This window comes from Callospermophilus lateralis, chromosome 9 (genome assembly GCF_048772815.1).
Source record: "Callospermophilus lateralis isolate mCalLat2 chromosome 9, mCalLat2.hap1, whole genome shotgun sequence".
NCBI classification, from domain to species: Eukaryota; Metazoa; Chordata; class Mammalia; order Rodentia; family Sciuridae; genus Callospermophilus; species Callospermophilus lateralis.
The window spans coordinates 53,650,880-53,678,162 of NC_135313.1; the positions used below are offsets into that span (position 1 = coordinate 53,650,880).

General features: G+C 35.6%; 1 protein-coding gene across 1 annotated transcript in view; it reads left to right on the forward strand.

The window, feature by feature from the left end:
• Positions 1-27,283, forward strand: part of Pde11a (phosphodiesterase 11A) — a 390,557-nt gene that overhangs the window by 49,292 nt on the left and 313,982 nt on the right. The window contains exon 2 of the mRNA XM_076866019.2: positions 13,269-13,427. Within this exon, the coding sequence (XP_076722134.2) occupies positions 13,269-13,427 (159 nt within the window). The remainder of the gene's footprint in view (positions 1-13,268; positions 13,428-27,283) is intronic.

A 27,283-nucleotide genomic window follows, 5' to 3' on the forward strand; every position in this document is an offset into this window, starting at 1 on the left:
AGTCAAACTTATTAGTCTTTTCCTTTATGTTTCCTTCTTTTGATCTTATGTTTTGATTTTATCATCATGAAATCAGGCAAAAGTTGTTATTTTTCTTGTATTGTTAGTTATTTTAGTTTTGACATCTAACTTTTTAAATAATAAAATTTTTTAATATAATTTTTCAACTGAAGTAAATAATGATTTAGTTTGTTGCTTATCTTGCCAGTATTCTGCTAGTGAAAACTTTTGGCATTTGCCTTTCTGATAAGAATCTTAATAGAGGAATAAAGGAAATGGAATTAATCTTACTTTTATTGGATGCCTAAAGATTTGATGAAAAAGAAGGCCAACATTTTAATATTAAGCCATTACATTTTCTGAGGGCAGATTTAAAATTTTCTTGATAATATGTGGAATATGTGCATTCTCAGAATATTGACTATATCTACTAATATTAAAACAATTTTTTCTCCTAGTATTTCATATTAAAACAAAAATTATGTCTTGGCAGGATTTGAACAAATCTTGTGTCCTACTTTTGCAACTTATTAAGAGATGATTATCTTTAACTTTTCATTCAGATTGACATTAATTTGACATATGGTATGTTATAGAGATCTGACTTACATTCCTCAAGTATGTAAGTTACTGAACAATCATAATTTTTGACTAATTTGAAATGCTACTCTTATGATTAAGTAAATATATTTTATTCCCTTTTACATATATATCTATATCTATATCTATATATATGGTTCTTATTTTGTCAATTTTTCTATTTTAGAATAGTCTCTTACTATCCTAATTAGTGTTGCTTTAAAATACATTTTAATTTCACATATTTTTGTCATCATATTTTAACAAAAACTTTTTAAAACAAATTTCATTTTAAAATGTTTTAAAACTTTTAAAAGCAGACTTTAAGAAATTACTTTTTAATGTTAGACTTCTGTTAAACAGTAGTAGTAATTTTCACATATTAATAAGAAAACCTAAATACATTTAAAATATGTAATTGAATATACATTATGCTACTAGAAATTATGGTAATTTGCTATAAATATGGGAATGGTCAGGACCTTACTGAGAACGACTATGATCATTCCATTTGGGGGCCACTTTTCAAGTTGTCTCATTTGACTGGGGTGGAAAGGGCTAAAAACACTGTGTTGGAGGTGGTCCTTGTTAGGTTTTAATGAATGGATGAGACAAACTCTCAGTATGCAGTGACATCTCTTTTCTTATTCCTGACTGCTTTTCATGCATCACTGTCTTGACCTTGGCCTTCCCTGTATTCTCTGGTTCCTGACCATTTGTCTAGCACCTGAACTATAGCTCATGCTGACCGATTCCTTGTCTGTGTCTGCAGACTTCTGGTTCCGCCTTACAGCCTAGTTTTCCTGATTCATTGAAGTTCTTGATGGTCCCATTGTGACAGGAAGAAAGGTGCTCCTGGCTAGCTGACCCTTCCCATAGCAATCTCTTCAGGTATAGGCTTTTTCAGGACATGTTAATTTCACATGATAAAGCTTATAAAGCATGGGGTGGCATTTTCACTCTACTTACAATATATCTGCATACTTGCAATATATCTATACTAGGTATCTGTGCCATGTACTAAAGCAGTTTAAGAATTTATCATTTTTCTTTTTACCACCTAATCTGCATTTTGGTTTCAGCTGTGCAGTGTGGGCCTTCCATTTTCCTGTTTCCCACCCCCCAGAGATGTACTTGTATTTAGTTTAAGAAAGATAAATAATAATGATGACAGCATGATGGGATCAAAAGAAAAGAGCCTAGTTAGGAAGAACAGAGAAATAGGATCTGTAAACAAAGTTTATTTTAGCAATTTAATAAAGGAGGGATACTCCTCCAAATAACATGGTGATAACAATCTCTTTCAAAACCTCATATTACATTTTTTTATGGTGTCTGTTAACCACTGATTCAATTTGGAAGTCTTAAATGAAAGCATGCCTATTAAATATTTACCAGCTGGAGCCGACTTATGCACACGTACAAATTGCTCTACCACCAACCCTGCCAATTCAGGTGTACAGAAGAGTGAGGCTTCAAAACATAAATATTTTTGTTAATATTTTATATTATTCATAATTCTTCTTGTTGTTTGTGAAAGTAATCAGAGACAAGATTTTTGTTTACTGTAGATTAATGACATTCTGCAAAATACATACTAAGAACAGTGATAATTTTGTACATTTTCCAAACAAGAACTCAATTAGGAGGCCCAAAGCATTAGCTATCATTACCATATGCTGTGTCTTTGTTTTTATGCAATCACATATCAAGTCTTCCATCAATTCAGAATAATTAGTTGTTCTTTCTATGGAGAAAGGCTGAATAATACATCTCAAATCATTAAAGACTAATCAAAATTTTCAAGAACTTAGCCTTCCAAGTATTTTTCTGTAAAATGATGTCTAATGATAATTTATAACTGTAAGGAGATGCTTTTATGAATTGGAATTAAATGAGCATTACTAATTGATGAACCAGTGTAAGCAATTTTCTTTTGAGCTTCAGAGATTTTGGCAATCTATTGGCTAGAGATTCAATGGATTATTTATTTTATACTTTGTATTTCCATTAGCTTCTCTACACTGAAACTCCATAAGACATTTGAAAATGAACATAGATGAAAGATGTGTCTGAACTTTGTCTCCAAACTTTATTTGGGGTGGTGAGATAGTTTGGGGTGATGGGAAAGGTGTTTAGGTCTAGTCCATTAAGCTTTAAGGGATGTGGAAGAAAAATATAACAAAATAAAATAAAACTAACAAACCAATCCTGTAAGCTCTAAAGCATGATTTACAGTCTATTTCTTTTGGACCACAGAGACCTTGGATTTATTAAGTGACCCTCTAATTCAGTGAGTCTTAGTCTTGACCGATAGCCAGAAGTCAGATCTCCTGCATACCCCTCCTTAGGATTTAATTGGTGAAGGTTGGCCTAAGACATCCCTTAGCTTCCCAGGTGATTCCGAAATTAGTAAGGGTTACCAATGACTATTTTCTTGCAATGCACACTTAACAGTGACTATAGGCTGAAGAAAGACCACATATACATGTATCCCTATATCACTTTTCTTTTATAATTGATGGACATACTAAGTACAAATTCATTTGAAAGACTCATGGAATGAATGAACTTTTGTCATGAGTTTATTAGACTTTAAAAGTTTGAGCATCTTGCCTCCACCCAATGTGGAGTTGAGATTATGGTTTAAGAAAAAATCCTTACAGGTTAAATAGTGCTCATAACTAGTTCTTGGCTTAATTAAGAGCAGAAGAAAATTTTGCTAAAGTGCTGGGGATAGAAACACTTCAATACAAGGGGGGATAAAAGAGATCACAGGTAACTCATCATTGCTATGAGCCTGAGACCTACCTGAGACTCTTAACCCTGGTTGCTGCTGTGGAGTGGCTTCTCTGAGGAAGCAGAAAGAGGGGATGGATTACTTTTGTGCCTCAAGACTTCTCATGTGCCTTTAAAATATGTACTTTGAAACATCATACATGAATGGAATATAACTTCTCATTCTTCTGGTTTTACATGACGTAAATCACACTGGTCGTGTAGTCATATACCCACAGAGGGTAATATTGTCTGATTCATTCTACTATTCTTCCTACCCCAATACCCCCTTCCCTCCCTTCACTCCCCTCTGCCTAATTCAAAGTAACTCTATTCTTCCCTAGCCTCCCTGACCCTTTATTGTGAATTAGCATCTGCATATCAGAGAAAACATTCAACCTTTGGTTTTTTAAGATTGGCTTATTTTGCTTAGCATGATATTCTCCAGCTCTATCCATTTACATGCAGGTTAATGCCATCAGTAATTCCTGTTCTTTAGGTAATTTAGGGGACATAGCTCAGTTCTCTTGCAAAAAAAGTAAAAATTGCTTTTGCCCTCAGGATTTTATCTCTCTAAATGTTTAAAATCATAGCTGAGTGTCACATATAAAAAATAGGTCTGCACAACAGACACTGAGGAGATCCCTGCACTTCTAAAGAGTAATTATGCTTAAAATACCCGATAGGAAAAATATTATGACATAAAAATACTTGAAGCAAGAAGAGCCCACCACAATCATAAGAAACTCATTCCAGATTTTAACAACCTTATTAAAGAAGCTCTTACCTTAATTTATTAGAAATCTTTCCTGTTATAGGTCATTTCTTGTTCTTTTGTCCTAAGGGAGATGAATAAAAATTGTGCACCATTCTCCTTGTGATATTTCATTACAGACCTAGAGGCATTTGTTAGCTTTCTATTCCATTTTCCATTTTTAGTAACAAATAAGCCCAATGTTCCTACCTTATTGGTCCTTTTTCTTTCATATCCAGCTTTCTGTGAATCTTTGTTGGTGAATGTGGCAAAACCCTGGAGATTCTTAGTTTAAAAGTTATCGATTGGGTGAAGTTCTTGTCCTTACCTAAGTCACCTTACTTTTATTCCAAGTTCTTTTACTGAAAATAATAAATAAATAAGTAAACACATAAACAAACAAACAAATAAATAAAATATATACACAAATTTTGGGGTATCACCATTATATGGAAATGACTCATAGTCAACTCAATCTCAAAACATCCATGATGAAACTTCCCACCTTGAAATCTGTTCCCCACCCAGTGAATCACCCCATTACCCACCCTGCACCAAAAAAAATGCAGTTTTGTAATTCTTCTCCTTTCACAACCTTTCATTGAATTAATCAGTGAAGTCCTCGTGATTCTATCTTCTAAATATCTTTCAATTCAGTCCATTTTCTGCCAATACTACTGCCACTAACTGCCATTGCAGCCCAGAGATGAACTGGATTTCTTGTTTCCAGTTCATTTTTTTATGTGTGTTCAGAAAAGTCTTTCTAAAATTATCACCCACCTTCTTTTTTTAAAAATAAATTATTTATTTATTTTAATCAGGTATATATGACAGCAGAATGCATTTTTATTCATTGTACACAATTGCAGCACAATGCACATTTCTCCCGTTGTACACAATGTGTTGCACCATATGTGTAGTCATACATGTACCTAGGGTAATGATGTCCATCTCATTCCACCGTCTTCTTAAAACCCTCTAGTGACCTTTCCTCCCCTTCCTTTATGATAAATTTTCAGTTCTAAACCTGGTCACCAGGACCGCTAATCAGCTTCCTCCTGGTCTTTCCCGCCCCTTCTCTACCTCTTCCCACAAGAGCTATCCACCCCTTCTTTCTGATCTTTAAATTGACCAACTTTTTATTGCCTGTGGGCTTTGAACATACTATTCCCTTTTTCTGGAAGACTTTCCTTACCCCTCCTCATTCTTTCCCTCCCTCTTCTTGATAATTCTTATTGACCCTCCAGGGATCAGCCTGAGAAGTTCACTTTCTTTGGTTTTCTGCGCCCTTGGACTAGTGTGGTCCCAGACTTTGTGCCATAATACCCCGTTTCCCCTCCCATTGCACTCATTTGTCCTTGTTACTTGACTGGTGATATCTATTTTTTTAATATCTTCTGTTATTGAACGTTCCTTCCCTTATTAATGTTAGAGTCCATATTTCTTTAATCATTTCCCTAATTTTCTTCATCTCCTAAAATTAATTTATAACTCAAATTTGGGCTCAGTTTTCTCAACTTTCTAAATTGGAAGATTACCCTAGAGATTAACATACACATAAGGAAGTGTGTACTTGCATCAGCTCTTCTGACCTCACATTAGATAAGATTAACTTGATTCTAAGGTTTGAATTAATTTGTGAGAATTATCCTACAGGGTCAAAGCATGTCTCAAGATGCTTTATTAAAAAAAACAAACAAACACTGAGACTTCATGGAATAAATCTCTCTTTCTAGCTTATGAATGGGAAGATGGATATTTACCACATATATCAATATGGTTATTTTTTTTCCCCTCAAGTTACAAGTTTTCCAGAGAGTTGGTTGAATGGTGTGGTGATGGTGGCGGGGGGTGGGGGTGTGGTTTATGACATTTTTGTGGTCCCTGGTCATACTGAAGCACCCCAGTGTCTATTCTCCTATGATTTTGGCAACTTCAATGTTGAATATTCTATAGGCTTGCTGGTTAGTACTCAGTTGGATTTTGATGGAAATGAGACTTTTATGCTCTAGAGATGCAGACTGACATAAAGGTAATGCCTACTTCAGAGTGGATTTTCAAGTCCAGCTCATCACCATCCACTCCAGAGATATGCAACCATCTAAATATGTGCTACTCTCCTTGTTCTTTCCCATTTTAAGGCTTTCCCCATTAATGAATTTTATTGATCTCACTAGTGACTAAACTCATTAATTACAATAGTGGTTCTCATGTGAGAATCATATAGGAACATTTAAAAATAACAATATCTAGTATTGATTAATTCAATTTGTGATGGATTGTAATACAGGCATTGGTCATTTTGGAAACTTTCTCACATACAGTCAGTCATGAAAGGATGCACCTAACCTTGTTAAATAAATTGATTCATCAAACTTCTTTGCTCTCTTCATGTGTAAATTTTTACTTCATCTCAAACTACCCCATCTTAGTAAATGGCATTTCCATTCATGTAGTTTCTGTCATTGAAAACTGAGACTCATTTTTCTTTCTCTGTTCTCTCCTTTCCAACCCATTGATCAAAAAGTACTGTAGATACAACTACCCTCATATCTGTTTACTTTTATTTAACTCTATTTACCTTTTCTTAACCCAGACCATCTTTATGCTTTATCTGGACTCCTGAACTACCTGGTAGTTCCTATGCCAATTCTGTATTATCCTCAACAAAGTTCTTAGTTTTTAAGAATGGTCTTACTTTTTAGAAACCAAATATTTCAAACATTTAGGTAAGAATAGGTTATCTATGGTCATGAAATCTTATCATCATACTATATTTGCTTCATATACCTTTTCTATAAATGGGTGGAATAAATTTTTATTATATAGCATTTAATTAAAAAATTTATTTCATAGAATGCATTTTCACTTTAGAGCTTAACACAGTGAAAAAATGACATCTTTTTGCATTTTTATATTTGTAGGCAGATTATTTAGGACAAGTGCCAAACATGTTTGAGTTCTTAGTTTAGAATTTGTAATATTTTGATAACATCTGCAAGGGAGACCTCCATCTTAAATGAAACTTCTTTATATTAAAAGTTTTCCAAGCTCCTCTTCCTAGGATTTAGGAAATGGTAATATGAAATAGCAACATTTCCTAATTTTTAAAATTTCCCTAGGACATGTAGCATCAGTAGCTGGTATCAACTAGACAGAAGGGGAAGTTTTCAAAAATTAAACACTGTATAAATATTTTGCAAGGTCTTTACTTAAGAAGTAGCAGTCTTTCCTTTTGTCTTTCATTACCAGAACAAACATAGAAGATGTTTGGTCATGTATTATGTTAATAGAACTGGATCCTCTTTTACAGATTGGTAAATTAAAAAGCAAATCTCATACATAATGTTTAGTTGCACTGTGAGTCCTGTGAGAAGCCCGAATTCTGTGATGGAAAACAATCCCATCAACTCACTGAAATGAGGAATTCAGTCTCATAATTTTTTTCTTTCTTTTTTTAAAAATTTTTTGACAGTCACAGCATTTTATTTATTTAGTCTATTCATTCAATCATCTGCTACATTGTTCTGGGCACCACCAGTATTACTGTCATTATTAATGTCATTTGGAGACAGCTATGCTTTAAAAAAAATCTGGGTTGGATCTCCATGATACTTAACTCCTGGTCAAAATTTTTTTCTTCACTCAAAAGCAACCCCTACTCCAAGAGAAAGATCAGGAAAGACTGAGATATATTTGCAAAAAAAATTATCTCCAGTAAAAACAATTCATAGCTCATGATCTCTCTGGGGGCTTTCTTTTTGGGGAGAGTTGTTTCTTATAAATGTTTGCTAATACAACAACCTGCCCAAAGAATCACAAAGGGAAATGAGGAATAGCTTCCAGAGAACAAGCAAATGCTCTCCAGGGAAGAACCCCTAATGGCTCCTAAGGGTGACAGCACCATTCTGCAGAGTTAAAGGGACAGAGTTAGGGAACCTCTCTCCCCAAAGGCCAGTAGTAATAATGTACATTCAGGATAATCAGGGAGGTGGTAACCAGCTGGAAAACCCAGAGGTTTGGATCTCAAGAGAGGAATGTGGGTGTGACTGAGTAAGCTATGAAGAAAGCGACAGAAAACAGGAGAGTGGGGAACAATCCATGTTTCCGAAGAGGACCCACAGAAAGATGGCACCACTACTGAAGGCATCCTGTGCTGTTCTAGGAGATAGGGGACATGGAATGAATGATACAGAACAAGTAGAAAGCGAAGTGCTTCCCTCCTTTGTCAATAACACTGGAGGAGAACCACTGCTGATGCACAGGTGGGAACAGGTGCCCTGGGGAAAAGGACAGCTGCCTGAGTTGTGGCCCTGAATTGAAGGGGCAGCCTAGCAGTGGCCATCACATTCTGCTTACCACAGTGCACTGGGGGCTGTGTGCAAGGAAGGATCACTGCTGGCTGGCAACATGAGGGAGACCGTGCCCTGGTCCTCTGCTCTTGGTTCTCGGCAGGTCCTTTGGGCCTTTACACAACTGCTTAGTTGAGGAGATAAGATCCTGGCTCACAGGTGCCTAACAGATATATTATGGAAGTGTCATTTCATTTTGGTTCAGAAAGGTGAGAAAAAAATTAGAAGAGATGTTTTACTCAGAAACAGGGAGCACAGGCTCACCAGCAAGCAAATCTAGTACTCATTTCAACCCTGAAGACAGAGAGGGACCAGCACCGCCCAGGACCTCAGAGGGGGAGGCTGCAAGTCTGCTGCCATTCAAGTTTTCTGCAGAACCTGGAAAGCCAGAGTTTTTTCTAATTTCTTTCTTAGGTAACAACTAGTCTACACCAGCTCAACCAGAGCATATGGAAAAAAAATGAACATTGAAAGGGTCTTAAATACCTTTGTAGGACAGGCACTTTTAGAATGTAGAAAGATCATCAAGTAAACATAGCAACCCCCAAAAGAGAGTCTGAATGTAAAAGCGGAGAGGAAGTTTTGGCTTTCTCCTTTAATTGTATTTTTGGCGCTTTGGCCTGTAAGCAATCAAGATGGAGAGAGATGCTATCCCAATGAGGAAAGTCTGCAGGAACCAGAGTAGTTGAGCCCGACTGTCTGTGATTCCTTTATACCTTTAAACCAAGCTCCAGGACGGCTCCTCTTGCTCTCTGCCTCAAGCCCCCCAGCGGGGGAAGCAAGATTCTATTGGAGAGGTTGCGCAATACCATGGCATATAAGGACTCTCCCACATGAATCAGCCAGGCAAGCCAATACCCATTATGCAGGAGGGTGTGATGGTGGTTCACCAAATACTGAGTAAAGTAGCCCAGGGGTCCAAGATTCTGATAAGGGACACTCTGAAGCCAGAGGACAACACACATGTAGTAGCCAAAGGAAAGGGTGATGACTGTGAAGCAGAAGAGACTGCCCCTCCCATCGCTGCAGCATCTCCAGGGAAATGAGCGGCCACACAGTTCCGCGGGGGTGGAAGCTGGGTCCCACCTAGGCTGGGCGAGGGAGAGGCCAACCCAGCGCGGGTTGAAGACAGAAATCAGACTCTCTATTGCACTCCCTTCGTCTCTCTCTCTCTCTCTCTCTCTCTCTCTCTCTCTCTCTCTTTCTCTCTCTCTCTTTTGGCATCTGGGATTGAATCCTGGGGTGCTCAACCACCGAGCCACACCCCAACACTTTTTTTTTTAAATAGTTTATATAGAGACATGGTCTCAATGAGTTGCTTGAGTCTCATAATTTCTTGGATACAATTAATCTCAAACTTTTACTCAAAGATAAATTATGAAAATAAGTACATGAGGGGAGAAGAGGTTTGTCTCAACAGTGGACTTCTCTATTGTTTCCTCCTACTGTCAGTTGAATGGCATGACAAAGTAGAGGTAAAGAGGTGCACAGTCAGCTTTTCAGGTTCTAAGCCAGAAAAGTTAGAACTTTTACAGTATGGTGACAGTTTTGTGATAGTTGTGCTGAGAGTGTCAAAATGTCTGCCTTGGCAACTTGGTGCCATGCATCTCCATGGACATAGTCAGAAACAAGTTGTCCAAGGACTAGGGACATGGAAAGTGAGGGATGCTACCAGAAATTAGTATATCTTGGAGCAAGGATTCAGATCAGCAGTTAGATACAGACTTAGGAGCAAAACACTAATAACCCCCTCACTAGCCTTGGGAATAGAAAGATGGCTAGGTGACACATGAATGAGTTTGCTTCAATCCACACCATCCTGGAGAAATGCTGATCAGCCTCCTGATCACACCACACAGGACATTCCATCTTCAGGAGAGCCACCTTCTCACCCCCTAGTTGTTATAAAGAAATAAAATTTATTGTTAGAATTGAAACCTCCTCTATACTTTTCCCAAATGCCATTTTCTCCCTTCCTTTCTACAGGTGACTACTAATATAAATTTGGTATTTATTATTCTCATGCATATTTTATATTTTTACTCCATATTTGAATCAATAAATAATATTTCATATTGTTTTAAAAAACTTACCAGTTTTTTACATAGAGTACATAGATGGTATTAGACTGCAGCTTGTTCTAGTTAACTATTAAAAAAATTTTTTTTTTAGATGTAGATGCATACAATACCTTTATTTTTATTTATTTATTTTTATGTGGTGCTGAGGATTGAACTCAGTGCCTCACACGTGCTAGGCAAGTGCTCTACCACTGAGCTACAACACCATCCCAACATGTCTTTGATATTTGTTCATGTTGATACAAGTAGCTCTAGTTTATTCATTTAATTTGTTGTATAATGTGATATCAAATAGAGATGTGATAATTTACTTGTTTTTCTGTTGATCGGCATGCAAGTGACTTCTTATTTTTTATTTTCATAAGTGATTTTTTAGTGAATATTTGTGTTTCACTCTTCTGTATGTGTGCAAAAACATCTCTACATATATGCCAGGGAGTGAACATTGGGGACTCAGGGTCTTAAAAACTTTTCTATATTTTGCATAACTGTAGAACAATTAAAAATAAATTATTTTAAAATAGTATTCAGCCCCTACAATATTCCAGGATGAAGCAGTAAATAAGTAAATAAGAAGAGAAATTTCTTCTGAGATCTTATATTCTAGTCAATGGAGAACAAGTAAACTAGTAAGATAATTTCAGAGAATACTAATTGCCATAGAGTGAACCATGCCCTTCTTCTGCTTCATATTCTTCCACAGATTTCCACTGCATTTAGGTTTAAATATAATTCCTTTACAGGCCAAGAAGTCTTGTCACCATTTGGTCCCTGTCCAGCTCTTTCATTCTCCCTTTGGCTTCCTACCCTGTGCCACATCAACTGTGGTGTCTTTTGAACTTACTATGTTTTTTGTTTGTTTGTTCAGGACTTTTGTAGGCATCTTCCTGGAAAGTTCTTTTCCTCTTTCTTTGCCTCTCTTATGCACCTTGTTATTTTCCTCAGTATCACTTATCATAGTATATCTTTAAATATTCATGTGTCATCTGCCTTACCTAGTAGATTGCAAGCTCATGAGGCAGAGATGCTTCTTTTTCCTTTCTGTGTACCTCCTCCCTTGCAGCCTGACACATAATGGTTCCTTGGTGAATTTAAAAATAAAAATAAAAATAAGTGTTTTCCTGAAAGTTTGGTTAAATGTTCATTTTGAACAAGAGATTTGGTTTCAATTTTCTTCTCTCCTTTAGGCTCTCCACCTCTGATTAAGGGTGGGCTCCATGGGTCCCAAAACCAGACCAGGTCTTATCATGGCTGTCCTTGTGATATTGGAGGTACCACATAACCAGAGGTCTACCAGGTGACCAGATGCAGTGTTAGTTTGGTCTTAAGGCCATCACCTTATCCAAAGCCAGCCTCCTTAAACCATTGTATTAAATCCTTATCTCTAGCTGGGACAGTAGGGGTCTGTGTGTGTGTGTGTGTGTGTGTGTGTGTGTGTTAAGCTTCCTGGAGTGTTTAAGGAGCTTTGCTCTTGACCCTGGCTTGAAACAGCAAGCCTAGTTCCAGCTTATCGCCTTCCTTGCAGTGATTTTATTATATTATCTAACATTAAGTCCATGCTCAAATTTTGCCAGTTGTCTCCCTCAAAAAATATCCTTTGTGAAATATTTGAAATTGTCAGTAAAGAATCGTCATACACTCAATTTGGGCTTTAGGCCTCTTAAGTCTTCTTTAAATCAAACAGCTCCTGTGGTTTTATTTTGATTTTATTTTTAATTACTTTTGTCTCTCACAATGTTAACACTTTTGAAGCATCCAGGTCAGGTTTCTGATACAATGACCAGTAATCTGCACATTCCTTAATTTTCTTTTCCTGGATAATTAGACTCATGCTACACATTTGGTAAGAACACTCATGTTCTTTGTTCATTATTGATCATGCTTAATTTAGTTACTTGTTTAAGATAGTGTCTGATAGATCTCTTCATTATAAAGAAACCTGTGATGACTGTAATTAATAAGAAATCTTAGGGGTAGCACTTGAAGATCATGTGAATATATTGCTTAGCAACAGCATTTACCCAATGGTATTAGTGTCCATTGATGATCCCTGCTTGGAACCATTATTATATTTGTGTTGCAAAATAGATAGTACATAATTTTATCATTCACTCTACATTTTTAAAGCTGGCATTCTATATATAAGAATTTATCTCCTCCTCTCCCACCCCTTTTTGGGAGTTTTTCAAAATATCACTATGAATTTATAGGTTCTTTTTTTCACAAATCATTTTAATAACATTTTAATAAGTAGCATACTGTGGGGTTCACTTAGGACATGTGTCCCTTCCCCAATTTTGATATGTTGCAGTTCAGTTTAAAGTCTCTCTTCACTTACCATTACTAACTACAGTGATGATTTATTATAATTTATGCTGTATTGGTGAATTAAATACAAAGTCGAATCTACTGTTGGGATTAAAAGTCCACAGGAGAGGGCTCGGGTTGTGGCTCGATGGTAGAGTGCTTGCCTAGCATGTGTGAGACACTTGTTCAATCCCCAGAACCACCTAAAAATAAACAATAAAATAAAGGTATTGTGTCCAATCTACAACATTAAAAAAAAAATCCACGGGAGAAAATTCCCAGTGATCATATACAGAATTACTCTTATAATTATAATTACTTATAATTACTCTTATGTATCATATACAGAATTACTCTTCTCCTTGTTCCCTAATAACAATAAACTTGCAGCTTATGTTTTCTCTGTCTTATTTGTAGGATCGAAGATTCAATGATGAAATTGACAAGCTAACGGGATATAAGACAAAATCACTATTGTGCATGCCCATCCGAAGCAGTGATGGTGAGATTATTGGTGTGGCTCAGGCTATAAATAAGATTCCTGAAGGTGCTCCATTTACTGAAGATGATGAAAAAGTAAGATTTCTTGTCTTGCATGACTTGTACTTTCCTTTTTGATCACTGATTGCTGCTCTCCCTGAAAAGACAGGAATTATGTGAATAGCTGTTCGATTAGCCTATTCATGGATCAAAGAGCTTTTTTCATGTTATTTAGAATGAAATAGGAGGTTTTTTATATTTCATCAGATGTAATATAATTGAAAATAATTACTTTATCTTTTTTTTAAAGCTTGCTTTTCATTATAAGTCTCAGCAGTATTCTTCTTATTCCTTGGTCTTTATCTTCCTTATAAGCAAGCTTTTTAATTGAGGATCACCACACTACCACACATGGCCCAAAGGAAGACAAGAGAAGACAGGAAGATTACTGTGTTTCAGAAACTCAGCGTTTTCTCTTGTATTTTTATCACTATAATAAAGAATTGTTTTCTCAGTTCTTATATAAAAACTTCAATAAAAATGAATGTTATTTAATTGTTATCCCAAATTGCTAATAAAAAGAACATTATTTTTTGTCCCTGAAGAGCAGTTGACCTTGGCAAAAGTGGTGTACTTTTTGTTCTGAAATTTTAACTCCTTGACTAGTAGTTTATTTGTCAGCTTATCTTAAAAGCGAGACTTTTCAAGTAACTGAAGATCTGGCCTGAAGCTCTTGCCTTCATATTGAATAGAATCTGGTTGAATATTTATATGATTTGTAGTAAGGCAAACCTCAACTTAGTTTGCTTAAGTTTGTTGACTGCCATGGTCCTATTTGATTAAAAACACGTTATAACTTAACCTCTGGATATGGATTTGCTTTTTGCTAATGCTAATGATTAATGTTCCAGTACAGAAGTTCAACAACATAAAATATGATGATATTAGAAGATATTTAAATGAAAGGAGTCCTTGGTTAAGGTTATTTCTATAGTGGAATTGGAACAGTTAAAGCTTATAAACTCATAGAGAATTATAGGACCTCAGATGATTTTTTACCAATTTAATAAACTGCTACAGTGTATGAGGCACTTGGGTTGGGGTAATAGGCATAAAGAAAGGGGCTTTGAAGGGGCTTCTTGGAAGAGGTGGTATTTGATCTGATCTTTGAAGCAATAACTGGCCCCATTAGACAGAACTAGGTGAGAAGGAGAGGACTTTTAGAAATGTACATAAATGTAGGTCAACTCATTTGCCATAAAAACATTTCCATAGAACGTATATATAAATAAAAAAATTCATTTTGTGTCATAAGTGACAGAATCCTGAGAATATTGCTTCCAAGGATTTAGACCACACACCCATATCATCCCCCAAATAGTTTAGTTTATACACAGATGGAAATCTTGCCTTTGCTCTGCCTTCTTCATTAAAGGGATCCTGTTATATATTTAGTTCTTATTTTGGATTCCATTCATGTTAAGTTTGTTTCCTGAATATCTCTCAGTGGATTTATGCTTATAAGACAAGGATCCATCAGTTCTGAATGATGCAAAGAGAAGGTTTGCACAGGATTTTGTACCATTCTTGAGAAGCATCAATGTTTAGATCTATCAGGAGTGAGAGCTCCAGCTAAGTCCCAGGTTGGCTAATGATCAGCAACTGCATGGCTGCATTGGAAAGCACTTCTCTCAGTTTACTCATCTTTCAACTATATTATCTACCACTCTATGTGATAATTAAATAAGACCCTAAAATACTTTTAAAGATATAAGGCAAGTATAAAACATAAATTTTATATTTATATTTGAACAAACATTTTCCCTAAGAGTTATAAAAACTTTTGTATTTGTTGCTTATCCTCAAGCAATTTATTTCTTAGATTCAATCCTATTTGAGTATTTTTTTGTTTCAAATGTTATGTTTTTATCTTCTGCATTTATCCTGTGTGCCTACAGTAGCATTTTTGTCTTCAAACCTCTACAATTTCCTCTCTTGACTTAAAAACCCTACTCCACTTTCACTTCTTGAAGAAAGCCTTAATGGTCAGGGCAGTTGGATTGTGTTCAGGCAGGTGACATAGTCAAGGTGAATGAGTCTTTGTATTGCAGATCCAATAGGCTGTGTGGCTCAATAGTAGAGTACTTGCCTCACATGCATAGGGCACTGGATTCTATCCTCAGCACCACATAAATAAATAAAATGAAGGTATTGTGTCCATCTACAACTAAAAACAATTTAAAATATTAAAAATAGAAGTAGTGAAGAAGAAAAGCAGAAAACAAAATCTAGAAATGATTCATGGGAGAGAACAAAATCTGGCTAATTTTTCCAAATGAGGGAAGACAATTTAGCATAATTGCTGCACAGTGGGCCTATCTGGGTTGAAAGTCCATCTCTTAACTGGACTTCAACTTCTCCAGTCACTGCATTCCTGCATTCTTCTCCTCTTTCCATCATAAGACTTGCCAAATCTTTGATTTTTTCAAATGCAAGTGATGGCAGCTGACTTCCTTGTTATAGTTATATCTGAATATATAGACTGTTTTCATTTAAAAAATTTTTGAGTCTATATACCAGGTACTCTTCTGGTGTTAGGGTTTCAACAATGAAAAGGAGGATAAGCTTTAGAAATTCATGATTCTCGTGTTATTATTAATTCACGTACTATTTTACTTGGATTTACAGGGTTATCCTTATAATAATTCTACTTTTAAACATAAGGTTATCTCATACATATATGTCCACATGTGAATGTAGTCTATACCTGCTATTTTGGGGAATTATAGTTTCTTCTTTTCTTTTTCTTTTTCTACCTGTCATTGTCTTATTGCTAGGAATTTGAGTTATCTCCAGTTTTCCACTAATACAAATAGCCCCTGAATGAACATCTCGAACAAATTACCTTTTCTCTTTTTGTTATTTCCTTGGGGTATATTCCAAAGACTGAAATTACTGAGTCAAAGGGCAAGAAAAGTTTTATAGCTCTCATTCCATATTCTCAGAGAGCTTTGGAAATATTAAACCCACTTACAATGGTAGCAGCTCACATATACGTATTTTCTCAGCACCCTACCAACTTTGTTTATCTCACATTTTAAAACCCCAATTAATTCTCCTTAGTCTCCCAAGAAGGTTTCAGACAACCTCCTCCCATATTCAGAGTGTATATTCCAGCAACAGAAGTGATTTCAGTGCTGCCCACAAGGAAGAAAACATGGAAGGGAAAGGAAGCCTTGTCATGAGTGTTGAGCCTCTGGGCTCCGGAGCCAGAAAGCCGCCAAGATAGGTTTAAATCTTTGCCCTGCTGCTTGTTAGCTAAGTGACCTTGAAAAAGTTGCTAAATCCCTCTGAGCCTCATAACCTTTATTATAGAGTTGTGAGGAGTAAAATAGACAATAGATGTGAAGAGTTTAGAATAACACCAAAAAAGAGCCTTGTGAAATCTCACCATATATTTCAAAAGTAATTTGAACCCTGTTTGTCATTTGACCATGTACAAATAACTTCTATCTCATCATTCATATGGATAATGGTAAATTTCTTAATATAATACAATTTGTATATCCTGTTATCTTAAAATTTCAACTTCCAGAAATGGTAAGTTATAAATAGTATAATTGAAAAAACTTTGCAATATGAAACTCAGGAAGCTATTTTTATTCGATATTTTAAAAATTAAATGTTTTACATTCATTTGAGGCTATTTATGTTTCCATTATAATGGCTCATGTGATCATATTTTGTTTCTTGAAAATTCTGTACGTAAGATTCAATGGCTGGCTATGTAGTATTATGTAATAATTGTTGGAAGAGACTGGAAAAGTAATCAGTTCATTTTCCACTACCCTAATCCAGTGCAGGGATCTATATTTGACAGATGGTCATCCTGCCTCTAACTAGAAACTTTCATTTTAATTACTTTAGAATCATTATATATATAATTTTTAGTTGTTGTGGACCTTTATTTTATTCATTTATTTTTATTTGGTGCTGAGAATCCAACCTAGTGCCTCACACATTTTAGGCAAGGGTTCTACTTCTAAGCCATAATCCCAGGCCCCAATTCATCATGTTTTTGAAAGTTCTTAGATAATTACCAAGGATTTTATCAGTAGTGATGAGAATTTTGTGTGCAGTATAGCTTCCCATACGCACATATTAATAATTTAAGTTTAATACTGACAAATTACAGGTTTGGTAATTCACATTGGAAGTACACATAAAGTCAGACCATGCAGAGGAGATAATTGGAATTTTCTGGTTCACTTCATGGGTCTCAAGCAAATGCTCCTGCTTTTCAGTGATATGTATGAGCTAGTTGATTTAAGTGGTCTGACTAGAGTCCTTGCCTGCAATTAATGTTTCATTTTGTTATACCTGGACGAGTAAGGGAGGTGTTTCTGTGCAGAATGAAACAATGAGACCAGATAGGTGAAAGCATTTGTGATCTATTAAAATGTGTGGGTGCTCTAGTGTGAAAATGGGGAAATGGAAATGAACACAGGCTCTTATCAGCCCTTTAGCATTGCCTAAACTTCAGCCCCAAAGTTGCCATTTCTTATTGCCATGTTGCATAAAGCTCAAAATGTCTATTGCCGTTACTTTCCAACAGCTGATATATAACAGTTGTGGCTCAAAGTTCTTCTTTGGCTAATCTCTACGGTGTTTCTTGAGCTTGTGGTCACCTTTCTTCAGCTCACAATTCAGAGCATTTGGCTACCATACTTTTTTTGTGCCTACATGTTCAGGTACCCTGTGGAACTGGAATTCAGTGGCTGACTTTGACTGTAGGGTGTGGGAGAAGGGTGGCTGGCTGCATTCCAGGAACTTGTTACTGGTGATGCTGTCCTACCAACTGGTATTAAGGATGGCACAGGGATGATGCTAACAAGTCTCTGTAGAGGCTGGATTTTGTTATCAGCAGCAGGTCTGAGACTCATAGCCAGATAATGGGGGAGGATTTCATAAGCCCTTGGCCTTATATTTCAAAATTGTTTCTGACTGTGTGAGGCTAATATTTCAAAATTGGCCTTATATTTCAAAATTGTTTCTGATTGTGTGAGGCTAATATTTAGGATGTTCAATACATTATGCTGATAGGGGTAACAAATTAGTGGTCCCAGAAGACTGAATGCAATTCACTCATGTGTTACTTGCATGGGATTTGACTAGCATAGGATTGATTTTTAAAATTTGAATACCTTTAGACATGGCTGCAGGCTATAGTTCTACTACAATAGCAAATCCCCAAATAACTAATCAGTTTAAGAAAATTACCCCAATGGGAGCAAGGATAGTCAAGTTTATTCTATCATCTTATGAATAATTTGTTCCTATAAAAGATCCTTTGAAAAGTACCATTCAAATACTTTAAAAAACGTTTTTGGGGCTGGGGATGTGGCTCAAGCGGTAGCCCACTCACCTGGTGTGTGTGGGGCACTGGGTTCGATCCTCAGCACCACATAAAAGTAAAAAAATAAAAAAGATGTTGAGTACACTGAAAACTAAAAAAATAACTATTAAAAAATTATCTCTCTCTCTCTTTCTTTAAAAACAAACAAACAAAAAATCATTTTGTTATATACATAGATATATTACAACAACTTTACCAGGCTACTTTATGTGTTTTCTATTAGTACTCCATTGTCTTAAAAGATATTTGAGTTCTAAAAGAGAAAAGAATTAACTAATTGTAATAAATGCCCTTTGTGTTCTTATCTCATTATTTTTACTTTCCTGCCTATATTTGAATTAAGATTTTTGAACCTGTTGCAATCAACTAGAATTAATTAGCAGTGTTCATGAAAGGAGGTTTTAAAAGTCCTGGCAGATGGCTCATGATTTCAAGTTGTATTTGATCAATATGATCTCAATCTGGGGAAAAATTTGGACCTATAAGTTATTAATTGCAATATTTTGTCAATAGTTAAATCATGATCTATTAGTCACTGCACTATTTGCCTTTTAATGGTTATTACCCTGGGTCCACATGGTCACTGTGAAACTACAGGAACTCCCAAGACCAATTTGTTCATGTTCTATGCATTCACTGGACTATATCTGATTGAGAGACACAGAAATAACCAAAATTTTTGAGAAAACTATTATCAACACTGTATCTGTCATAACTCAAGTTAAACTTCAGGGATTTGTGGGGTGGGGTGCTGGAAAAATATTGTTATGAACTTCTGTTGGTATTCCTTGCCTCTTCTTGTGCAGAGTCTAACTTTGGAATAACAAGGCAAGTCAGCCTGCCCTGGCCAGCTTAGAGGTTTACATTTGATGAAACTGGTTTGCTATTCTCCCAATCTTGTCTTGAGCTCCCTACTCCCATACTTTTGCTTATATTCTTATCAAATTGCAGAGTTCTCTTTTCCCCCTTTTTTCAAAGCTAAAGTCAAATCTGTCATCTTAGACCTATTAGGACTATTCTGAAAGTGATTACTGTTTAACATTAATAGTGGTCCCTGACCTCTGAACTGCTCTGATGCTGATAGAGAACAAAAACTTTGGGTTACTTCCCATAACTTTGCAACTTGGAGATGTTTTTGTCCATTTTTCCACAGAAATGGAATGTAGTAATTGACAGTGGGGAAATGTAACACTTTATGCTTTGGATATAGCCCTTGCTGCTCTGCCACTGCAACTTATTTTTAAAATGGACATGTTTCTTTCTCTTCCTCTCTCCCTGCTCCTCTCTACTTTCTCCCCCTCCCTAATCTCTGAGGAAACAGGATTACCTTTCTTCCCCATTTTAGACAGATTTATCTGAGTACATACCCACCATAGGAATGAAGTAATCCAGACTTTGAGAATGGTACAAGTAGATCTCAGAAATGACTGCATCTCAAATTAACAAGTAAATTACAACTTCAACAGAGAACCAGTGGAATATATCCTTTGAATCACCTCTTTAAAAGTCGCCTATTCCTGCTAATGCGCAGAATCACAGCTTCTGGGATAGGCATCCCCTGTGTTTTTCCTTTGCTAGAAAAGCAATAAACCTTCTTTTTCCTTTTTCTCAAACAAAACAAAACAAAATCAACCAAACAAAATGGTCCCTAATATTTTACAGTTTGACTTTTTTTTTAGATGTCCCCAATTATTACAGTTAGATTTGAACTAACTACTCACTTAGTAAGTATCCAGTGATCAAATATTCAGGAATTTAAAAAAACAATAATATAACAATGACACAAAATGAAGGACAATAACTGCATAGTATATATATATTTTTTTATTCCAGATAGTTGGCATGCATGTAGATTTATAGGTCCCTGGAAAATATTCTAATGTCTTTTGATAGCTAACAAATGGTATTTGTAATTTCATGCTTCCTTAGTTTCCTTCTCTCTTTTTCCTTCTCCTCCTCCTCCTCCTCCTCCTCCTCCTCCTTCTTCTTCTTCTTCTTTTTTTTCTTATGGTACTGGGGATTAAACTGAGGGGACACTTTATCACTGAGCTACATCCCCAGTCCTTTTATGTTTTATTTTAAGACAGGTCTCACTAAATTACCCAGATTGTCCTCTAACTTGGATCCTCCATACTTCAACCTTCCAAGTCTATGTGGTTACAGGTGTGTGCCACTGCACCCAGCTTTCTAGTTTCTCTTTTTATGTTTCTGAGAGTTACCAAGGACATATTAAAGTACTGTTATGCTCAAATTTAGGACCCCCAAAAGACCACCAGAGACCAAGATCGATGTAAGCAGCAAAGAGGTGTTTAATGCGAGCTAGCTGGGTCCTCCGCACGCACACAGCAACTGGTGACGCTGAGAGGCCCCGAATCCAGGATTTGCAGCAGTTTTATACACTCTTTGAGGAAGGCAGGGACTTCACATACATCATAGCATCTCTAAGCAAATCATCACACACCACGGGAAAATCAAACAACAACTCTAAAACATGATTAGCATATCAAGTAGTGGGAAAGAATATGTAAAGGATTATTGGTTAGTACATGAGGGGGATTCCTTTGAACTGATTGGTTTAAGCCATGAGTGGTGTACTGCTGAACTACCTGGTTTCCCAACATGTTATCAACCACCATAAACTACTGGGAGGGTCATTTGGCATCCCAGGTATTTTTCCTATCTCATGCTCATTGGCGGTTGTTATGGTTCCTCACCTAGTCTGACTGAGCCAGGGACTCTGCAGATCTCTCCTGTTATTTGTGGATAAACAACTCAGCAGGGCAGGTATGTGCCTAGGAGTGCTCTGTGAGTCTTTCCAAGGACAAAGGTCACACCCCCTTCCTTGGACAGACTTTGCTCTGAGGTAGAGGCTGGTTTTTCAGTACCTAGATGCAGCAGCCTTCTATTTCTTTTCATATGTTCTGAGGATCTAGTAAGGTAGTTTGTAGTTATCAATAACATGAAACAAATGAACTTAGACGATTACAGGGCTGTAACTGTTACAATGCTGAATGCTGAGGGTTTTCGTGATCATGGGTCTATATGACAGTTTTAATGGTTGTACAGCATTCCGTTGGGTTGGAGAACTATCGATTCACTCAAAAGACATCACCATGTTTGAGACATGGTGGCAAGTATTGAGATTATACTGATGAATGGATAAAAATTCCTGCCCTTATACTTCTCAAAAGAAGAAATACAAACAGCCAACAAATATATGAAAAAATGTTTAACATCTCTAGCAATTAGGGAAATGCAAATAAAAATTACATTGAGATTTCATCTCACTCCAGTCAGAATGGCAATTATCAAGAATACAAATAATATTGAATGTTAGCAAGCATGTGGGGGGGAAGATACAATTGTACCTTGTTAGTGGGATTGCAAATCAGTGCAACCACTCTGGAAAGCAGTATGAAGACTCCTCAAAAGACTAGAAATGAAACCAGCATGTGACCCAACTAGCCGACTCCTTAGTATATATCTAGAAGATCTAAAATCAGCATACTATAGGGATATAGCTGTGTCAATTTTTATAACAACACAATTCACAATAGCCAAGCTACAGAATTAAACTAGGTGCCTGTCAACAGATGAATGGATAAAGAAAATGTGGTATATACACAATGGAGTTTTATTCAGCCATAAAAAAGAATGAAATGATGGCATTTGCTGGTAAATGGATGGAGCTGGAGACTATCACGCCAAGTGAAATAAACCAGATCAGAAAGTCAAAGGTTGAGAGTTTTCTCTGATATGTGGAAGCTAGTCCAAAATAAGGAGGAAAAAAAAAGAAGAGGAAGAAAAAAGAAGTGTGATTCCATTAAAATAGAAGAAGGAGGAAGGGAATTGAGGGAGAGGGAGGAGGGACGAGTTAAGAAAAGAAGAGTGGAATGAATCTTACCTAACTTTCCTGTGTGGGATGTGTGTGTGTGTGTGTGTGTGTGTGTGTGTGTGTGTGTGAGTGTATTCATATATATATAAATGTACCAAAGTGAATCTCACAATTATGTGTATACAAGACACTAATAACTATGATTGGGCACGGTGGCTCATGCCTGTAATCCCAGCAGCTTGAGAGGCTGAAGCAGGAGGATCACGAGTTCAAAGCCAGCTTCAAGAACTTATGGAGGCCCCTAAGCAACTCATTGAGATCTTGTCTCTAAATAAAATATGAAAAACAGGCTGGGGATGTGGCTCAGTGAATAAGTGACCCTACATTCAATCTCTAGGACCAAAAAACAAAACAAAACTATCATCAACAGCAACAACCAAACCAAACCAAAACAAAACAAAACAAAAAACTGTAAGTAAAACTATAACAACAGAAATCAGTAGAGTAGAAGGAAGAGAGCAAGGATAGGGGGTATAGGAGGGAAAGGGGAAGTACTGGGAACTGAATTAGAGCAAATTATATTCCATGCTTTTATAATTATGTCAGAATAAATCCTAATGTAATGTAGAACTAAAAAGAAAGAAAGAAAAAATTCCTGCCCTTTTGGAGTTTACATTTTAGTAGTAAAGACAGACAACAGAGTATAAGTATATAACATTTCTAGTCATGATTAGATATGTAATTTTTTATAATGTTGATCATTTAGCAGTTTTTCTGTAGCTTTTATTCACATGAGCATGCTTTATTCAATCCAGGTAATATAAAAAGGGCTCACAGTAAAAAAAAAAATAGGACCTTTCACAAGGGAATAAGATTTGGCTCAAAGCTGTCTCTCTCAAATACGTATGATAAATTGTGACAGACTCTTCACCTGAATCTCTTTTTCCCCCCCTTTATTTGTATAAGACATATGTTCCTCTGGGCTGCCTTATGCATGAAAGTTAAAGTACAAGAAGGTGTTGTTTTATTGCAATGTTCACCTCAAGTATCCTTGTGTTTCATCTGCCCATGAGTATCCAGTTGCAATTCCTGTATCAATTTACCATCATTTGGATTGAGGAAATAAAGAAATTGGATGATCAAGAACCGGATCTAGCCAGGCTATAGCTCTTATAATGCCAGACAGACAAGGCACATCTGGGAGGAAAATGTTGGGGCTGAGGAGAGTTAGATCCATTCTGATATTAAGGGACCCATAAATCCATAGCTCTTAACAGCTGGCAGAACTTGAATAGTCAAGGCACTTCTAAAAGTGCAAAATGATAAAGAACTGTTTTATAAACTCTGTCTCTGGTTGATACAGAGCTTGGATAAGAAAGGATGATCTGCAATTGCAGATTAGAAATAAACACTTGTTGGCAGGAGGGATTGTTATTAAAGAACTTGAATGGGATGTTGGGAATCCTTATTTACCAGAGATTTCAAATTAAGACATATAACTGTCTTATTTAAATAACTAGTTTAGTGCTGTCAGGTGAATGCAATAGCAAGACTGCAGAAGCAGTTTTTATTTATTTTTCATTTAAGAAGGTTGAAATTTTGAAAACTTACATTCTTTTTTGACAAAAAGTGGAACTTAGTAGAATGCCAAGTATACTTAGCTATCTTTGTATTGGACATCTCTGTCTTCCTTGAATTTTTTTTCTTTTTATAAGATTATTTGCTAATTATAAACATAATACAAATTTATTATAGGAAATTTTAAAAATTCTTTTAGGGATAATATTGTAAATGTTATTGGTATATTTTCCTATATTATTTATTTTTAATAAATGAAGATATGTTTATAAAATTTGCATCATGTAGTATTTTATCATCTTTTAAACAATTCTTCAAAGATATGATTTACGTTAGCATTATATTCTACCATGAAATTGTACAATGATTTATCTAATAATTTAATTTTTTTAGCCTTTAGATTGTTTCCAATATTATGCTATTATAAAATTACTACATTTTTAGAAATAAATTCCAGACCGTATCTTAGTATAGTTATCAGGTTGAACTATTATGTTGATGTTTTTGTAGGTCAGAAGTGATTCAATGTTTGTAATTGCATATGATTCAAACTAATGTTTAATCAAGAGATTTGAAAACTAGATTTTAAAAGTAGTTTTACTGAGATATAATTTACATGCCATATAATTCACCTGTATAGAATTCCATGGTTTTTGGTATACTTACAGAGCTTTATAACCATCACAACACTCAATTTTTTTCTCCACCTTTTTTATTGTTGCATTAAAGTTGTACATAATGGTGGAATTTGTTGTTACATATTAGTACATGTAGAAAATATAAAATATGATTTGGCCAATATTACTCCCCAGCACTTCCCCTCTTCCTCTGGTCCTCTTCTTCTATTCTATGATCTCCTTTTGCTGTTTATATGATCACCCCCAGTTTTTTTTCCTTTTCCTCTCTAGTTTCCACATATGGGAGAAAACATACAACCTTCTCAATTTGGCTTGTTTTGCTTAACATAATGATCTCAAGTTCCATTTATTTTCCTGAAAATAGAATGATTTTGTTTTTCTTTATGGATGAGTGAAACACCATTGTATAAATATACCATACTTTTTTTTTATCATCCACTCATCCTTTGATGGACACCCAGGATAGTTCCATAGTTTAGTTTTTGTGAGTTATGTTGCTGTAAACATGGGTAAGTATGTATCACTATAGTATTCTGAATTTAATTCTTTATAATAAATACCAAGGAATGGTATACCTGGGTCATATGGTGGCTCCATACCTAGTCTTTTGAGGAACCTTCATACTGATTTCCACAATGGTCACCACGTTCAATTTTAAAACATTTTATCACCCCCAAAGAAATGCTATACCCAGTAGCAGTCACTCTCCATATTCCCCTAGTGCCTCCATATTCTACCATCTACTTTCTGTCTCTAAGTATTTGTCTCTTTTGGACAACTCCTATCAATAGGGGATCCTTGGAGACTAGCTTCTTTCACTTAGCATAAGGTTTTCAAGATTCATTTATATTTTAGCATGAATTAATACTTCATTTCTTTTTGGTGGTATGATATTCCATTGTATGGATGTACTACATTTTATTTATTGGGTTATTTCCACTTCTTTATTATCACGAACAATACTGCTATAAACATACATGTAAAAGGTTTTGTATGAAAATGTTTTCATTTCTCTTGGATATGTACCTTGGAGTGGAGCTGCTGGGTCATATGGAAACTCTGTTTAACCTTTTGAGGAACTACTAGACTATTCTGAAAAACAGCTGCACTGTTTTTTATTTCTGATAGCAACATATGAGGGGTTCAATTTCACCACATCCTTACCAAGACTTACTATGTCTTTTTTATTATAGGCATCCTAGTCAGAATGAAGTGGCACTTAATTGTGGTTTTGGTTTGTCTTACCTTAATGGATAATGATATTGAACATCTATCTTTTCAAATGCTTATTGGTGGAACATTTATTTTTAGGCTGTTGTTAAATTTTTTCTCTCCAGAAAATTGTATTAATTTACAATGCCAACAGTAGCATATCAATTTACAGCTTTTATCAGCTTCAATATTATAATTTTTAAAAATTGCATTTCCTTGATTCGAATTTTACTTTATTTCCACTCCTTTGATTTATTCTGTATATGCATGTATTCCAGAAGGAATTAATCAATCATTGGTTAAGTGCTTTTTTAAAAAAAATTTAGCATGATGTGAACTAACCTGAGCCAATTTGGTTGAAACATATCTCCTAGGTTATTTATAATAGCTCCTAGGTACAGTATAATGGCTGCCAAAAAAATTGAATTACGTGTGAATTGGCTATTTTCCCATGAGCTTGCTATTTTGTTTCATTAATAGCAGATCTCTGACCAAATCCTTCCACACATAAAGACATTTATTTATTTAAACAAAAATTTATTAGTAAGTCATATCAAAGAGCTCATGTACTCTGTTCAGAAAGCTTCATGAAGTCCAAGCTTTCTTTCTTTTAGGTGATCTAAACATGCCTTGAAATATTCAGAAACAGGTTCTGATTGCTCTGATACGAACATCAGGCAGAATCTTTTGACCTGGTAGCAGGATTGAGCAGCCTCAGGGTCTATCCCCATGGTTACAAGTTTGGAACTTGCTAGATCTTTACCCTTATTAATAGAAGCAGGTGTATCTGGAATATTATAACCAATGAATGTATCTTGAATATCACTAATTGAGATAATTAGAGTTGATATCTAATATTCATTGTGCTTACTAATAAACTACTAATTTTCACTAAGGAAATGCATTTCTGACATAGCAAAGGCTCAAGTTACTAAAGGCAGTTAAAGATCACTGGAACTTGTAATATCCACATTTAGAGTGTGGCTTTCTGATTACTTCGGGAGTATGAATTCTTGGTAGGGCAACTGTCTACTCCTTGACAAGCCTCCTCCACACATTTGCACGTCATTTAACATTGTCTTTGCCATAGAATTTAGTGCAAATTATAGACAGCATAACAGCGTGCAGTGTTTCTTTCTCCTCTTAAATGAGAAAATAATGGAAACATTAATTAAGTGTTTATGATAGGAGCTTTGCATACATGATCTCATTTAATCCTCAAAACAACCCTCACTTTATGGCTGTAAAAACTGAATATTAGAGATTTTAAAAT